At 39.3% G+C, this 20,070-nt stretch overlaps 1 protein-coding gene across 1 annotated transcript in view; it reads right to left on the bottom strand.

Moving 5' to 3' along the window:
* The window catches only part of CDH13 (cadherin 13), a 916,091-nt gene that overhangs the window by 122,342 nt on the left and 773,679 nt on the right, over positions 1 to 20,070 (bottom strand). The window contains exons 9-10 of the mRNA XM_077288603.1: positions 18,775 to 18,957; positions 12,547 to 12,800 (exon numbers count right to left, since the gene is read on the bottom strand). Coding sequence (XP_077144718.1) covers positions 12,547 to 12,800; positions 18,775 to 18,957 — 437 coding nt within the window. The remainder of the gene's footprint in view (positions 1 to 12,546; positions 12,801 to 18,774; positions 18,958 to 20,070) is intronic.

Below are 20,070 nucleotides of genomic sequence, written 5' to 3'. Positions count from 1 at the left end.
ACAATTAATTCTTGGAATAAACAGTAGTCTAAGCTGCGGCAGATCCGGGGCTCAGCAAGGCTGTCTCCGCCACATACAACATCCATTAATAAAGCACAACAAGCCTGTCTCCACAACACACAACACTAATTAATAAAATCAGCGCAGTCGCTCTAAGGCTTTCTCCTTCGGGCACATTTTATATTATTTTAGATTTCCAAAATTGTTGCAGAACCCCAGACAAGCCTAGACCCGGAATTTGATTTCTCACTTTTGAGGTTGGGTTGGAATTATCAACCAAGTTTTCTTGTTTTTGGAAGGGTTTTTTCTTGTTTCCTTACCTAGTTTTGAAGAGTTTTTAAATTGTTTTGGAATTGTTTTTTACCCCAATTTTGTTTACAGCCTTTTGATTGTACAGTGCCTAATATGGAGCGGATTCCATTAGGAAACGTTTCCAAAAAGTACCATGAACTTTCTTTGTTTCCACCAGGCGGTTTCCGAAATCTTGAAGTGGAAAAAAAACAACTGAAAAGTAATGTGGTTTTACAATAAAAATGATGAGTCTTTAAAGTGTTTGAGTAAATTTTCTGGAACTCAAAAAGACTCCTAAAAAAATTTGATGCACAGTTTTTTGAGGCTTTAAAAAAATGAGTTTTCAAGATGGAACAGCTTCAGAAAAAGCTTGTATTTTGGTGAGTTTTTGATGGAATTTTTCTTTATCTGAAGTGTTTCCTTAAGTTGTTTTGAAGAGTTTTGGAACAGTTTTTCCTTAGAAAGGTTTTTTTTTTAGCAGCCTTCTGATTGTACAGTTCCTAGTTTGGAGTGGATTCCATCAAAGACGACTTTAAAAAAATTACTTAAACTTTCTTTGTTCCCACCAAGAAGTTTCCAAAATCGGAAGTGGAAAAAAATGACTGAACATGAGAAAAGCAATGTGGTTTTACAATGAAAATGAATGGGAACAGTCCTTTAAAGCGTTTTTTTTTTTAAAGGTTTTTCTTAAGGCAGTTTTTGGAGCTGACTCCCTCCTAAGGCTTTCAAATAGAAACCACTTCATAATCACTTCTTTTTTTTTGGGGGGGGGGGTTCAGGGAATTTTTCTTTACCTGAAGAGTCTCCTTAAGAGGTTTTGAGCAGTCTTTCCTTTAAAAAAAATTTTAACAGCCTTTTGATTCAATAGTTCCGGGTTTGGAGCAGATTCCGTCAAGAGACACCTTAAAGAGCGTTCTTCAGTCGTTTTTTGGAGCAGACTTGCTCCAAACAGCTCCTCAAATTTTTTTAGCAAAATATTTCAACTGTACATAGTTTAAAAATGAATAGGAAGAGTCCTTGAAGAATCTGAGTGATTTTTCAGTCATTTTTCTGAAGTGAACCTGATACAAAAAGTTTTTTAAGGCTTTCAAAAAGTAAGCTTTTCAAGCAGAAACCGCTTAAAAAAAATGCTCCTGTTTTAGTTAGTTTTTGGATGAATTTTTCTTTTCCTGGAGAGTTTCCTTAAGAAGAGATTTTCCTTGAAAAGCTTTTTAGTAGCCTTTTATTTGGAGCAGATTCCATCAAGAATTACTTCAAAAATGGGACTTGGACTTTCAGGCAGTCTCCAAAACCTGATGAGGAAAAAAATAACTTAACATGTGAAGAGCAACGTGATTTTACAACAAAGTCGAATAACAAGAGTTCTTGCAGCCTTTAAGTAATTTTTCAGCCAATTTTTTTTAGAGCAAATTCACTCCAAAAAGCTCCTACAAACACTCCTTGAAAGCTAAGTGCACACAGTACTTTAAAGCTTTAAAAAATTGAGTTTTTCAAACAGAAGCTACTACAAAAAATATTCCTTTCTGGTGAGCTTTTGGCTCAGTTTTTCTTTTCTTGAAGTGGTTTTGAAAAGTTTTGATTTTTTTTCCTTAAAGAGTTCTTTTGCAGCCCTTTGATTGGACAGGCTTCTGCAGGAACCACTTCAAAGTAGTGAAATGCACTTTCATTTTTTTTTCCCACCAAGCATTTTTCAAAATCTGAAGAGGAAAAAAAATTCTAAAAACAAAAACCATAAAAATCAGCATATGAAGACCAAGATCGATTTCCTAAAGAAATTATTTAAAAGCAATTTTCAAGAGTCTTTGAAAAAGTTTATAGAGGATTTTGGAAAGGATCCACTCAGAAAGGAAAGAAAACTCTGCATGCACATAACACTAAGGATAGACTATGGAAAGTGTAAGACCTAAAAAACTTTTTCAATGTTTAAATAAAAAATATTGATGTCCAAATAAGCCAAAAACAAACCACAACTATATATAGACCACATATTAAACTTAGAGATCTAGGGAGCTGTTAGCGATTTCCTCATGCAATAACGGACCTATGGATGATTATTTATTTTTTCATCCCAGGATCCACAAAGAGATATTTTTACAAATGACACATATTTGCCAAAATTGCTCATCGCTAATTATTATAATCATATACTCCTGCCATCTGCATAGATAATGTACTTTATGTCCTCCCCGTAATCTGCTCATGCCTTGGCTCCTCTAGAAACAACTATCGTAAATTGTACTGCAGGCGTCCGGGATTGGTAATTTGAGCCATTTTTCAGCTGTCGACAATATGGATATACACTGTTAAAAATATTAGCTTAGTCATAATTAGCCCGTCTGAATAACGGAGGAACTGACGAGGCAGGGTGAGTTTTCAGCACCGATAATTATGCTCGTGTTTAATTAAGATCTACAGGTCTTCATATAGTTTGCTATACTTGGCCTCTCTTAATTTCCCAGAGTGAAGGATTTTATTAAACATAGTCCTATCGGCGCCCGCTGACATCCAGGCTTAACGTTGCTAATTATAATTGCAGAAGTGGTAGAGACGCTCCAAGTATTAGACCCTTAAATCTGCCCCTCTATGTGGCAGCGAACGTGTAATTATTACATGACGACTCAGGCAAACACGGTCTAATAATAATTTATATATAACTAAAAAATAAGAGAAAATATATAAAATAAAATATAATACTACATCCAGCAGGGAAGGAAACGAGCATCTCCATATACTGACTACTGGATTGTATTGCTTGTTCTCTTCTACATAAAATAAGCCCTAGCACTAGTGAGAAAGGCACAAGGGCAGTAGGAAATGTAGACAGCAAAGATATAGATGCAGTACGAAAAAGATTCAAAATAAATCTCAGCTATTAAGTTTGGGATATAGAAATGGAGTCCTCTCCCCACATTACTCTCCTAACTGGTCCCAGGATCCAACTTCTGAAGATCACGTAAGTTAGTAAGTATAGTAGTTATATTCTTGCACATAGGGGCAGTATTATAGTAGTTATATTCTTGCACATAGGGGGCAGTATTATAGTAGTTATATTCTTGTATATAGGGGCAGTATTATAGTAGTTATATTCTTGTACATAGGAGCAGTATTATAGTAGTTATATTCTTGCACATAGGGGCAGTATTATAGTAGTTATATTCTTGCACATAGGGGGCAGTATTATAGTAGTTATATTCTTGTACATAGGGGCAGTATTATAGTGGTTATATTCTTGTACATAGGGGCAGTATTATAGTAGTTATATACTTGTACATAGGGGCAGTATTATAGTAGTTATATTCTTGCATATAGGGGGCAGTATTATAGTAGTTATATTCTTGTACATAGGGGCAGTATTATAGTAGTTATATTCTTGTACATAGGGGCAGTATTATAGTAGTTATATACTTGTACATAGGGGCAGTATTATAGTAGTTATATTCTTGTACATAGGGGAAGTATTATAGTAGTTATATTCTTGTACATAGGAGCAGTATTATAGTAGTTATATTCTTGTACATAGGAGCAGTATTATAGTAGTTATATTCTTGTACATAGGGGCAGTATTATAGTAGTTATATTCTAGTACATAGGAGCATTATTATAGTAGTTATATTCTTGCACATAGGGGCAATATTATAGTAGTTATATTCTTGTACATAGGAGCATTATTATAGTAGTTATATTCTTGTATATAGGGGCAGTATTATAGTAGTTTTATTCTTGTACATGGGGTTAGTATTATAGCAGTTATATTCTTGTACATAGGGGCAGTATTATAGTAGTTATATTCTTGTATATAGGGGCAGTATTATAGTAGTTATATTCTTGTACATGGGGTTAGTATTATCTATATATATAATTGTCTAAGGGGTACTTCCGTTTTTCTGTCGGCAACTTCCGTCACGGATATTCATTCGCTGATTGGTCTCGCCAGCTGCCTGTCATGGCTGCCGCGACCAATCAGCGACGGGCACAGTCCGATTAGTCCCTCCCTACTCCCCTGCAGTCACTGCCCGGCACCCGCTCCATACTCCCCGCAGTCACGGCTCACACAGGGTTAATGCCAGCGGTAACAGACCGCGTTATGCCGCGGGTAACTCACTCTGTTACCGCCGCTATTAACCCTGTGTGACCAAGTTGTTACTATTGAGGCTGCCTATGCAGCCTCAATATTAAAAACATCTAATGTTAAAAATAATGAAAAAAACAAAACAAATCATTATATACTCACCTTCCGCCGCCTTTCCGACGCTCCCGTGACCGGTCCATGCAAGCGGCAGGTTTCGGTGCTAAGGTTGGTGTGCGACAAGGACCTGCCATGATGTCTCGGTCATGTGACCGCGACATCATCACAGGCCCTGCGCGCCTGCGCGAGAAGGACCTGCCATGACGTCACAGTCATGTGACCGCGACGTCATCGCAGGCCCTGCGTGCCTGCACGAGAAGGACCTGCCGTGACGTCATGGTCATGTGACCGCGACGTCATTACACCCTCGGTCCGGAAGTTGCCGCCTGAACCGAACACAGGCGACAGAACTACAAGGGGCCCCTCGGAAAGGTGAGTATATGTTTATTTTTTAACCTGTGACATACGTGGCTGGGCAATATACTACGTGGCTCTGTGCTGTATACTACGTGACTGGGCAATATACTACGTAACTGGGCAATATACTACGTGGCTGGGCAATATACTACATCACTGGGCAATATACTACGTAACTGGCCAATATACTACGTAACTGGCCAACATACTACGTAACTGGGCAATATACTATGTAACTGGGCAATATACTACGTAACTGGGCAATATACTACGTGGCTGTATACTACGTCGCTGTGCAATATACTACGTGGCTCTGTGCTGTGTTCTACGTAACTGGGCAATATACTATGTGGCTCTGTGCTGTATACTACATAACTGGGCAATATACTACATCACTGGGCAATATACTACGTAACTGGGCAATATACTACGTCACTGGGCAATATACTACGTCACTGGGCAATATACTACGTGGCTGGGCAATATACTATGTGGCTGGGCAATATACTACGTGGCTGGGCAATATACCATGTGCCTGTGCAATATACTACGTCACTGGGCAATATACTACGTCACTGGGCAATATACTACGTCACTGGGCAATATACTACGTAACTGGGCAATATACTACGTGGCTGTGCAATATACTACGTCACTGGGCAATATACTACGTCACTGGGCAATATACTAAGTCACTGGGCAATATATTACGTCACTGGGCAATATACTACGTCACTGGGCAATATACTACGTCACTGGGCAATATACTACGTGGCTGTGCAATATACTACGTAACTGGGCAATATACTACGTGGCTGTGCAATATACTACGTCACTGGGCAATATACTACGTAACTGGGCAATATACTACGTCACTGGGCAATATACTACGTCACTGGGCAATATACTACGTGGACATGCATATTCTAGAATACCCGATGCGTTAGAATCGGGCCACCATCTAGAAGTAGTTATATTCTTGTACGTAGGGGCAGTATTATAGTAGCTATATTCTTGTACATAGGGGACAGTATTATAGCAGTTATATTCTTGCACATAGGATCAGTATTATGGTAATTATATTCTTGTACATAGGGGGCAGTATTATAATAGTTATATACTCGTACATAGGGGCAGATTTTAGTAGTTATACTCTTGTACATAGGAGCAGTGTTATAGTAGTTATATTCTTGTACATAGGAGCAGTATTATAGTAGTTATATTCTTGCACATAGGGGCAGTATTATAGTAGTTATATTCTTGTACATAGAGGGCAGCATTGTAGTAGTTATATTCATGTACATAGGGGCAGTATTATAGTAGTTATAGTCTTGTACATAAGGGCAGCATTATAGTAGTTATATTCTTGCACATAGGGGTAGTATTATAGTAGTTATATTCCTGTACAAAGGGGGCAGTATTATAGTAGATATATTCTTTTACATATGGGCAGTATTATAGTAGTTATATCCTTGTACATAGGAGCAGTATTATAGTAGTTATATTCTTGTACATAGGAGCAGTATTATAGCAGTTATATTATTGTACATAGGGGGTAGTATTATTGTAGTTATATACCTGTACATAGGGGCAGATTATAGTAGTTATATTCTTGTACATAGGAGCAGTATTATAGTACCGGTAGTTATATTCTTGTACATAGGGGCAGTATTATAGTAGTTATATTCTTGTACATAGGGGCAGTATTATAGTAGATATATTATTTTACATATGGGCAGCATTATAGTAGTTATATTCTTGTACATAGAGGCAGTATTATAGTAGTTATAGTCTTGTACATGGGGCAGTATTATAGTAATTATATTCTTGTACATAGGGGCAGTATCATAGTAGTTATATTCTTGTACATAGGGGCAGTATTACAGTAGTTATATTCTTGTACATAGGGGCAGTATTATAGTAGTTATATTCTTGTACATAGGGACAGTATTATAGTAGTTATATACTTGTACATATTCTTGTACATAGGGGCAGTATTATAGCAGTTATATACTTGTACATATTCTTGTACATAGGGGCAGTATTATAGTAGTTATATTCTTGTACATAGGAGCAGTATTACAGTAGTTATATTCTTGTACATAGGGGCAGTATTATAGTAGTTATATTCTTGTACATAGGGACAGTATTATAGTAGTTATATACTTGTACATATTCTTGTACATAGGGGCAGTATTATTGTAGTCAGGTTATTACACATAGTAGTTATTGTATTAAAGTTTGTATTCATTTTTGAATAGTTGATAGTTCTGATAAACTAAATACATTCCCAAATCTCTGAAAGGAGTTTTATAAGAAGTGTATTATCAGTAGGCGACATTGAATACACAGGAAACCCCCGTAGAAAATACCGGTATTCGTTTTTAGCTTTCTCCTGAGGCACAATGTGAATGGTAATTATAATGGAAAAAAAAGAAACAATTCCGAAAATGTATATTTTCTTTATGATCGAAGCAAATGATAACAGCGCTGAGAATTGTCCTGTATAACATCAGATATTGCGGAGCAGCGGGTCCATTTCCCCGAGATATAGTAACAAATATACCTTTATTTTATTGATGCTTCCTGTATTCAGGGTAGAGGAAGAAAGCAGAATGCGGGCCAACGGCATAAGAAAGAAGAAAGTGGATTGTCTGAAAAGAAAACCATCGCCCGGAGCCGCTGCTCCTTCGCAGCCCTCCCTACGGATTCAAGTAGAAAAAAAAAATACTTGGAATAGACAAGCTGAGAATTAATCCTGCCGCGGATACAAGTTGTAAAAATGGAGCGACTTACTGCAGACGAAGCGTTAACTGCATGACAGGGGATATTAGTGTCACTCAGTACGGCGGCTGTCACTGCGTGAGGATGGCTCCCGCTGCTGTCAACTTATGATGGCACCTATACCGGCACGTAGGCAATGTCTATAGCAGAGGTGTCCTGCCCGGATGCAAAATCTGTAGCACGAGGCATCCATAGAGTGCTAGGGTCCCCCTACGGGGCAGAAGGGCGTTTAGGGTTCATTCCGGATTCGAGCCAAAGGTGCAAATTCATCCTCTGCAAAACTCAGACCACTGCACATAAGGACGCTGCACTATGGGATGCCCATACACCATAAAACTGGTGCAGTCGGTCCAGAAAATGGAGAGCAGGACCTCGGGATAGACTGAACTTCTGCAACCTTTACAGGGGTCCATTGGACTGGAGCGAAAGCCACATTCACACAGGGAGGATGCTCTGCAGATTTTGCAGCAGATTCTATGGTGGGCTGACCAGAAAAAAAATCACCATAAATTTATAATAATGATACTTGTGATACATATTATCGCACATTATGATGGAAGGGTTCACAACTTTTGGTGAGTAATCAGCCTATTGGCCAAAAAGGATTATTTTGAAATTATTACTTTAATAACAATAATTTATATTTAATAGTTAATAATTTAATATAATATTTAATGTAGTAATAATAATAATGCTATTATTTTTGTTATTAATTTGGTTAATAATAATTACATTTATATTAAATGTAATAATAAAAAAATCCTATTGGTAAAAAATAATTACATTGCAATAATAACAATAACAACAATAATAATTACTATTTAATAATAATTAATAATTCTATATTGTGTTTAATAATAATTCATATTTAATAATAATTCAATATATTTGATTTTATAATAGCTATTTAATCATTTAATTTAATAATTCCTATTTTAATTATTACTATTGGCCAAAAAGGATTATTTGGAAAAAGTGACTTTAATAAACCGATCAGCAGATTGTTGGGGTCTAAAATAGGTTATCAGTATCAGATCAGTGAAGGTCCGACACACCTGGCAACTCTACCAATAAGTTTTAATTAAAAAAATGTGCTGCAGTACCCAAAATGGCCACTACATGGTGTATGGAGCTGTGCTATTCAAGGTGAACTTCTTGCTCAATATTGGGGGTGTCAAGTGTTAGACCCCCCAAATATGATATTCTTGACCTAGCCTATGAATAACTACGTGCCGGATTAATCCTTTAAATTGAAGCCACTGGTCCCTATTGCAAAATCCATACCTTTGTTTTACATTGTTTTTTCCACACAAAAAAAGAAATTAATTAATTTTTTGCATCCAATGAATGGTTTTTGTAGCATGAGTCATTTCTACTCGTCAACACATGTCGAAATCCTACTTCGGTCGCTGCGCCTTGACATAAGTAGCTTCAATATTATGCAAAGCGAAAAAAAAAAAGCTAAAATTAATTATGATTTATCACAGGAGAAATATATAAAAAAATAGAACAGAATTACAAAAGATTTAATTCACATTAGGTCTTAATTAAAAGTGACAAACCATAAAGAATGAACATGAAAGGGAAGGAACAAAAAGAAATCAGTAAGAATGAACCTGAAAGGAAACAAACTATTTAAAGGGATTGGATAGTGAGCAGACTTTAATTGAGGAGAATTGCTCAAAAATAAATTGTATTAAAGGGGTTGTCCGTCTTTATTCTATACTATTTCAGGCTAAATAGAATTTTTGCAATGGAATATTTGTCTTTTAAAGGATTTTTTGTTCTCCTCCTCATTCAACTTTGGTCTGTGGTCACACAGATTCTCAGCTCACTCATTCTGCAGCCAGTGCAACACAAGAGTCTATTGAAAAACATTTTAAGAAACCCAATAGTAAAAGTGAATTTTAGCCCCAAAAGTAAAAAAAAATAATAATAAAAAAAAAAATTGGTCTGTGGCGTAGGATGAGAAACACCCCCATTTTAATTTGGATAATGGACTCTTCCACTTCTGTTCATGCCCCCGAACAACAGAGATCACAGTTCTCAATATATTTTACAGGAAGGACAAACTTTTAGCACTTTGCTCACGTTACACTAAGGGTTAATATATTAACATGTCGGACGCCGTCATATTTGCATCACTTTGTAGGGTGTCAGAAATTAATTTAAAAAATGGGGTTTTCAGGTGTCGTCCTCTACACACGGGTAGAAGCGGCAAAATAATGTTGTAAGTCTAGAAGACAGAAATATTAATATAGGAGGATTAGCAAATTATAATAATGAACATGACAATCTTCCCCAAGAGTCTTAGATTAGGGAATTATAATTGTAAGTCACTAAATTAGCTTTTTTAATTGATTTTTTTTAAATTCTTAAATATATGTATACAGCCACGCTTAATAATTGGCTCTCGTCCCCAAAGAACGGAAAATTGAATCGAAATGCCTGAATTCTGACAGTCGATTATTCTCTATATCTATTTTATAATGCAAAAAACTTTCATCATCTACCAAATGTTATACATGTATTAAAAAAGGAACAGAGTGAACGATAAGACGTATCATGTGTGATATTTAAAATAGATAAAACAAATGTAAAACTAGAAATTCACCTTCTCCAACATGGCACAGATACACAACACACCTGCTCCAACACCGCATGGATATACAGCAAACCTGCTCCAACACGGCACGGATACACAGCACACCTGTTCCAACACACAGGGATACACATCACACCTGCTCCAACACAGCAGGGATACACATCACACCTGCTCCAACATGGCATGGATACACAGCACACCTGCTCCAACACGGCACGGATACACAGCACTCCTGCTCCAACATGGCACAGATACACAACACACCTGCTCCAACACCGCATGGATATACAGCAAACCTGCTCCAACACGGCACGGATACACAGCACACCTGTTCCAACACACAGGGATACACATCACACCTGCTCCAACACAGCAGGGATACACATCACACCTGCTCCAACATGGCATGGATACACAGCACACCTGCTCCAACACGGCACGGATACACAGCACTCCTGCTCCAACATGGCACAGATACACAACACACCTGCTCCAACACAGCAGGGATACACAGCACACCTGCTCCAACACTGCACAGATACACAGCACACCTGCTCCAACACGCCAAGGATACACATCACACCTGCTCCAACACAGCAGGGATACACATCACACCTGCTCCAACATGGCATGGATACACAGCACACCTGCTCCAACACGGCACGGATACACAGCACTCCTGCTCCAACATGGCACAGATACACAACACACCTGCTCCAACACAGCAGGGATACACAGCACACCTGCTCCAACACTGCACAGATACACAGCACACCTGCTCCAACACGCCAAGGATACACATCACACCTGCTCCAACACGGCACTGATACACATCACACCTGCTCCAACACTGCAGAGACACACGGCACAGATGCACGTCACTCCTGCTCCCACACGGCATGGATACATAGCACTCCAGCTGTAACACGGCACAGATACACAGTACTTCTACTCCCAGATGACGCGGACGCATGGTACTTCTACTCCTATATGGCACAGATATATGGCACATGGCATTGATACACAGCACTCCTAGTCCAATATGGAAGTCCTACATGGCACAGATAGAGGGCACAGATATATGGCACTCCTACTCCGACACGGTACGAATACAGAGCATTTCTATATAAATAATGAGAGTATTTTTCTGTCAGGGAAGCAAAAAAAAGTTAAAATCATGCAAACAATAGAAAGTATTTAAAGAAAACCTTCCCCCTACTACCAGATTCTTAAAGTGTCACTTTCTTTGGTGCCCTCCAATTGTCTCCAGATTCCTCCTAGGCAGAGACCAACATTCTGGTCCTCCTGCATCCAAGATGACCACTATGGGGGTATGGGGAGCAAAGTGGTGAGCCTGAACCCCATCTCTCCAGCCTTTCCTGTGATATGGAAATGTTCTCTTCGGAGAGGAAGACAACTAGAACTCTAGCACCAACTATAGGAAGTAGCAATCCTAAAAGTCAATGTCAACTCTCCAACGAGCCTTGCCACGTGACTTAGGACAAAAGCCAAAATCTCAATATGCTGACACTGTGTTTTGGGGTGCTGCCCTCAACAGTGCAAAGTGTGAGATCTGGATTAGCTGTGTGAGAGGCTTCAGACTGGGATCCAAGGGGTAATGTTTCTCTTTGCAGAGAGTGACATGTCGAGGTGAGGAGACTTTTAAGCCGCAATGCTTAATATGCAAATGTATTGTCAATTTTCGGTGCCAGGTGGAGGGTCATCATAATGTCTCCATTGGGATCCACCCAACTGAAGACGCTATTTTATACACGAATCATCTTTGCCCCATAAGATGGATTTTACCAGTATAGAAAGCAATGAAAAACAACTGCACAAGACACAAAAGCTTCAAAGCCAATAAAAACACATCATCGATATACCGTCCATGCCAAAATAAAATACAGCTCCAGAATGGCCACCATGATCCAAACCAAAATTGTGCACAACAGAGCCACAAAGCAGCTCAATCACCATCATTTTCCAACCATTCACCGGAAAATACCATTGGCATAAAGGATTCTTAAATGGCAGGAAAAGGATTGACAGACTGCAATTCATATCACAACCACTTGGCAGTGACATATAGACACAATAACATAAACATCTCCTGGCAGAGTATCACAAAATCAGAATTTTTTTCCAAAGCTGCTCATCTCGTGGCACATATCTTGGGATATACTGAGCCCAAAAAAAAGGTAAGAAAGTATCCTAGGCATACCATTTAGAAGTGCAAACTTTTTGGAAAAAGAAAAAATTGAGAGTTTAGATATTCCCCATACAGCAGAATGGTTTGGTCCATCCTTGACCACAGGAAACCTACCGTATACTTTGATGCTGCAGAGTGTCTGGATCCGTAGCGCTCACTGTAAGCAACATAGATCCGATGGGAATGTTTTCTTGTGTCGACACTTTCATAGGATCAGGTTGAAAAACTGGACCCTCATTGACATCTAATACATTGATCTGAACTGTGGCTGTAGAGCTTGCACCGTATCCAATGTCTGGGATAAGAGGATCTTCATTCTCAACTTTGATCAGTAGCGTGTGAAAAGCCAAAATCTCACAGTCCAATGGCTGCAATTCAGAAAATAGACAAGTCTTATTATACTTAAAGGAAGTTGTTACATTCACGGTCACCATGATTCAATACTGTCTGTATTTATATAGACGCCAAACTATTTTTGCCGCCTTAGGCGTAGGTTTTGGTTTTTTTTTAACAAATCCAGAATTCTTATTTTGCATAGGGCAGTTGTTAATGGTCTTCAATTTAGGCACTGATATGTTAGAAGAGACCTAAAGAGACCTAATATGATCTGATATGTCAGAAGAGGCCTAAAGAGACCTAATATGATCTGATATGTCAGAAGAGACCTAAAGAGATACTTGTCAACTCTCCTGGAAGGTTCTTTGGAAACGATGATACCTCGGAAGAGTTGCCATGCCTGCTGAAGAAACTTCCCAGGACCACCACTACCCAAGGATTGCTCAGCCATGGTAACTGGACTCAACCCCAAGTATCTGGACTCATGTTCAGAGACCAGGCTACATAATCTAGTCATGGCAAAGAAAAAATGGTCTTTCTTTGACCCTAAAAAACATTATAGGCATGCCAGAAATCTGGAAAAAGGTGAAGGATCCTTTCCAACGTTGTAATATTCTCTGGAAAAATTTGTGATGCCCAGAAAGAAAAATGTGTTGCTCCCTGAGTGGGATGCGCATTATCAAGTATAGGCAGCACAAAGAGCTCAAACAAGACCATGAAGGTCATACATGTATACAGTATATAACACAGAGAGTGGGGGAGGCACGGGCACCTTATTTGGGGCCATAGAGGAGGATAAAGGAGTCTTATAAATGAGTGTGGCACGTAAAAAGGGGGTGACGTATGTTGTTTTTTCATTTTGCCCTGAAAAATTCTTTAAAAAATGTTACCAAAATTTTCTCAAATTGTAAAACTTCCCTTCAATAGCTACAAACAATTTTACTAAAAAAAAAAAAGATTTGAATCCATCATGTCTACATGGACGAGCTCTTTTTTTTTGTCATGTTGTATGTTTTGGTGCCTGCGATTATTGTGATGCAAGCAATGCTTGTAGATAGAGCTAGAATTTAAGAGTTTAGGGTTTCAAACAAAATTTTGGAGACCCAATTATTAGATCTTATTTATAGAATTGATTGGCATACAGAAAAGGAACTTTTGGGACACTCTAGGCTCCAAGTACCGGGTGTGACCATAGGTTCCTCGCCCCAACACCCGTGCAAGCAGTGGATTATTGAGCGAGCAATGTCCTGCTCTTTATATAGTAAGTTATTCTGTTTAGCGCTACATTATCTCCGGTTGTAATAATCAGCAGTCTCATAAATGTTCTCCGGTCCATGATCCTGACTTCGAAGATTGTATCCTTCGCCTGATTTGTGTTCCGCCTTCATATTTATGAAGATCTGACTCCATATTGCCCCGATTATAGCTCGGTGCTGAGCATGAGCGGCAATAATACACATGATCATTCTTATCCCGGCTCAGTAGGGCAAAGACAAACAAAGCTTTATTAAAAATGAATGAGCATTTACATGATTTCTCATATACTGTGCATAATCTGTCAACTGAACAACTCCCATACTTAATTCACTGCTGTTTGTCAATGTTGGGGCAGTGGGGGCTACACACAGCCTGAACCCACCGCTCGGATCAGCCGAGATTCCGGAATCCTGCATTATACAACAAATACTAAATTATATTTAATTTAGAGAGATGAATGTAGAAGACAAGAATTATTAACAGGCGACATCTTACTCATCCATCACTAGCCCTACACTGTCATTTTCGGGGACCACTCTTGCATTAAAAAGGCTTTCCTCTGAGCTGCTTTTTACAAAAACAATCATAATTTTGTATTAATGCTAATATATTCACTGTGAATATCATAAATTACCTCCTGCACTATACTCCAGAGCTGCACTCACTATTCTGCTGGTGCAGTCACTGTGTACATACATTACATTACTGATCGTGTACTGATCCTGAGTTACATCCTGTATTATACTCCAGAGCTGCACTCACTATTCTGCTGGTGCAGTCACTGTATACATACATTACATTACTGATCCTGTACTGATCCTGAGTTACATCCTGTATTATACCCTAGAGCTGCACTCACTACTATTCTGCTGGTGCAGTCACTGTGTACATACATTACATTACTGATCCTGAGTTACATCCTGTATTATACCCCTGAGCTGCACTTACTATTCTGCTGGTGCAGTCACTGGGTACATACATTACATTACTGATCCTGTACTGATCCTGAGTTACATCCTGTATTATACTCCAGAGCTGCACTCACTATTCCTCTGGTGCAGTCACTGGGTACATACATTACATTACTGATCCGGAGTTACATCCTGTATTATAACCTAGAGGTGCACTCATTATTCTGCTGGTGCAGTCACTCTGTACATGCATTACATTACTGATCCTGTACTGATCCTGAGTTACATCCTGTATTATACCTCAGAGCTGCACTCACTATTCTGCTGGTGCAGTCACTGTGTACTTACATTACATTACTGATTCTGTACTGATCCTGAGTTACATCCTGTATTATACCCTAGAGCTGCACTCACTATTCTGCTGGTGCAGTCACTGTGTACATACATTACATTACTGATCCTGAGTTACATCCTGTATTATACCCCAGAGCTGCACTCACTATTCTGCTGGTGCAGTCACTGGGTACATACATTACATTACTGATCCTGTACTGATCCTGAGTTACATCCTGTATTATACTCCAGAGCTGCACTCACTATTCCTCTGGTGCAGTCACTGGGTACATACATTACATTACTGATCCGGAGTTACATCCTGTATTATAACCTAGAGGTGCACTCATTATTCTGCTGGTGCAGTCACTCTGTACATGCATTACATTACTGATCCTGAGTTACATCCTGTACTATACCCCAGAGCTGCACTCACTATTCTGCTGGTGCAGTCACTGTGTACATACATTACATTACTGATCCTGTACTGATCCTGAGTTACATCCTGTATTATACCCTAGAGCTGCACTCACTATTCTGCTGGTGCAGTCACTGTGTACATACATTACATTACTGATCCTGAGTTACATCCTGTATTATACCCCAGAGCTGCACTCACTATCTGCTGGTGCAGTCACTGTGTACATACATTACATTACTGATCCTGTACTGATCCTGAGTTACATCCTGTATTATACCTCAGAGCTGCACTCACTATTCTGCTGGTGCAGTCACTGTGTACTTACATTACATTACTGATTCTGTACTGATCCTGAGTTACATCCTGTATTATACCCTAGAGCTGCACTCACTATTCTGCTGGTGCAGTCACTGTGTACATACATTACATTACTGATCCTGAGTTACATCCTGTATTATACCCCAGAGCTGCACTCACTATTCTGCTGGTGCAGTCACTGGGTACATACATTACATTACTGATCCTGTACTGATCCTGAGTTACATCCTGTATTATACCCCAGAGCTGCACTCACTATTCCTCTGGTGCAGTCACTGTGTACATGCATTACATTACTGATCCTAAGTTACATCCTGTATTATACCCTAGAGGTGCACTCACTATTCTGCTGGTGCAGTCACTGTGTACATACATTACATTACTGATCATGAGTTACATCCTGTATTATACTCCAGAGCTGCACTCACTATTCTGCTGGTGCAGTCACTGTGTACATACATTACATTACTGATCCTGTACTGATCCTGAGTTACATCCTGTATTATACCCTAGAGCTGCACTCACTATTCTTCTGGTGCAGTCACAGTGTACATACATTACATTACTGATCCTGAGTTACATCCTGTATTATACCCCAGAGCTGCACTCACTATTCTGCTGGTGCAGTCACTGGGTACATACATTACATTACTGATCCTGAGTTACATCCTGTATTATACCCTAGAGCTGCACTCACTATTCTGCTGGTGCAGTCACAGTGTACATACATTACATTACTGATCCTGAGTTACATCCTGTACTATACCCCAGAGCTGCACTCACTATTCTGCTGGTGCAGTCACTGTGTACATACATTACATTACTGATCCTGAGTTACATGCTGTATTATACTCCAGAGCTGCACTCACTATTCTGCTGGTGCAGTCTCTGTGTACATGCATTACATTACTGATCCTGAGTTACATCCTGTATTATACTCCAGAGCTGCACTCACTATTCTGCTGGTGCAGTCACTATGTACATACATTACATTACCGATCCTGAGTTACATCCTGTATTATACTCCAGAGCTGCACTTAGTATTCTGCTGGTGGGGTCACTGTGTTTTCTCATGATCTATCTATGGATACAATTGGAAAGTGCTTGAAGAAACTTTTCAATTTAAATTTTATTTTTAAAAAATTGTCTACATTCTCTGAAACAGAAGAATTTGTCATTTTGAATGCTTTATTTACATTGTCTACATGTTTGCCCAAATCTGCACTTTAGCAGTGGTTCCCGAGCCTGCGCATCTCTTACAAGCTTGTACAGGAAAGATATATATATATATCTTTGTACCATGTTAGCCAGTAGATAGAAAAATATTTGGAATTGAGAGTCCTCAGTGGTTGGTATCTTTTCAGTTAGCCATTGAAAGGTATCAACCACTGAGGACTCTCAATTCCAAATATTTTTTAAAGCTTGTAAGCACCGACCTACTGCTGGCTGGGATCACTTTATGCCACTTCAGCATTAGGGAGTGCACTGTCAATCTTCAGATAGGCACGTCCCTTTGGGAAAGCAGGAGGCTTGGGAGCGTTGCTCTTCCAAACATAAAACTTTGGGGTCAAAGTTTTATGGGCTTCCAAGAACTTTCTACCACTCGATTTGAGGATTTGATATTATATCTCGAATACATAGCACATAGTTTAGTTTCCAGATGGCTCCAGGATGGATTGATGGAGTTGTCTACTTTTCGGCCAGGCAGAGACATGTTGCAACCTAAGGTCATAAACAGTTTTTCTGACTTTACAGGGTACAAGATGATCATCAGAAACACTGAGGGTCTTACACCATTCACTAAGGGACCACCCAACTTGCAACAAGGGCTCAAACTCTGCCCAAGACGAGACGTGAGTTGGGCATCCATTATTGACCAAGGTCAGGAAGCTTCTTCACTTATATTACCGTCTTTCCAGGAGGGAACATTGTGCTGAATACACAAAGCACAAATTAAATTATTAGGAACCTTTGCCTTCCGCCCTCTTCTGGGGATAATTATATTTATTTGCGGAGGCGGTGCGACAATACAGATGTTCATCCGATGCCCTTCTGCACAATTGTCACCTCCGAACATCACCGGCACAATCATTATAATTTTGAGTCGGGTCTATTTTTGGACAAAGAAAATAATGGCCTTAACAAAATAATTACCTCGTTCCCGTGAAAGGAAGAATAAAGCTCAGAAATGATGTCACATCACTCAGTAAACTCTCAAAAAAAACCCAACTTTTTCAATAATTTTTAACTTTTCAGTAAGAATTTCCTTCTACGATTCAAAACTTTAATTTACATCGACAACTCAAAGTTATTAAAAAATGTTAAAAAATCACGGCTGTTTTTTGTTTTTAGAAACAGCGCCACATCTGCCTACTGGTCGGATGTGGTATTACAGCACAGACTCGTTCTTTTAATTGGAGCAGAGCTGCAATATGAGACACAGTTGAAATGATACATACAATTTGGTCCAAACTGAAAGTGCCTAAAGTATAATGGAGGGGAAAAGAAGGGGTTAACTAAATAAAGAACATTACCATTAATTAAGAACTTCAATTTCTCATGATACAATTCAATACAGTATCTCAACATACTAGAAAAAACCCCATAACAGGCTGCAGTTCCCATCACAGCCACTGGGAGGACACATGGAGACATATAGCATAAACGTCTCCCAGCAGAGTATCACAAAATCAATTTTTGCTTTAGCTACCTTGGAAAAGGTAAGAAAGGACTCCATGTATATATTACCATACAGTAGCGTCTTACCTTAACCACTGAGAGCATCCCCTCGTTTGTGTTGGGATTCGTATGAATTTCGAAGCTCTGCCCGGGATTTCCATTGATAATGGTGTAGACAGCTTTCCACGCTCCAGTGTTGGGGTCATCCTTGTCATTGACGGTCAGGTTAACCATGACGCCAGTGATGCCTTCTTTCACTGTAGCTTGAAACTAAGATTAAAAAAAACAAAAAAAGTTACAAATTCTTTATTCACAGTTCAACAAACTAAATAAAACCTGCATATATTATACTAAACCCCAGACACAAGACACAAAGGATCTGCTTCCCGACGGGAGATCCAGCACCTAGAAACAATGGATTTGTTTAGAGAAAATAACGGTGATTTTATTACTGAGAAGCCGCCGCTCCTGATAGATTGCTGGGAAGAAGCGGCTGAGAAATCGGATTCAGAAATGGTAAATCTATCAAGTGCGGAGGAAAATCACCAAGAGGAAATGCATAAAAGTCATCAGCCAAAAAATACTGATAGTTATTGGATATGAGAGGATCAAAGGTATTTGATGACAACTTTTACAATTTCAATCTCTCATCATCCACGCCATCCTCATCCCATGCTCATCCGTGCCATGATCATACAGAGCATCTTAATCAAGAATATCCATCATATCCTCATCCATGATGTGCTCATCCGCGCAATCCTCATCCACCACATTCATCATCCACACTATCCTCATCCACCGTATTCCTCATCCACCTATCTTCATCTACATTATCCTCATCCACCATATTCCTCATCCACTGCATCATCATCTACGCTATCCTTATCCACCACATTCATCATCCACCGCATACTCATCCGTGCAATCCTCATCCACCACTTTCATCATCCACACTATCCTCATCCACCGTATTCCTCATCCACCAATCTTCATCTACACAATCCTCATCCACCATATTCCTCATCCACTGCATCATCATCCACGCTATCCTTATCCACCGCATTCCACATCCACCGCATCCTCATCCACATTATCCTCATCCACCGTATTCATCATCCACCGCATACTCATCCGTGCAATCCTCATCCACCGCATTCATCATTGACAGCTTCCTCATCCACACTATCCTCATTCACCGCATTTATTATTCACCATATCCTCATCCATGCTATCCTCATTCACCGCATTCATCATCCATCGCATCCTCATCCAAGCTATCTTCATCCACCACATCCTCATCCACACTATTCTCATCCACTCCATTCCTTATCCACCGCATCCTCATCCACACTATCCTCATCCACCGCATTTATCATCCACCAC

The sequence above is a fragment of the Ranitomeya variabilis genome, chromosome 2 (assembly GCF_051348905.1).
Source record: "Ranitomeya variabilis isolate aRanVar5 chromosome 2, aRanVar5.hap1, whole genome shotgun sequence".
Lineage (NCBI taxonomy): Eukaryota > Metazoa > Chordata > Amphibia > Anura > Dendrobatidae > Ranitomeya > Ranitomeya variabilis.
Note: the sequence above shows the minus strand (reverse complement) of the source record. Positions and strands in the feature narration are given on the sequence as shown.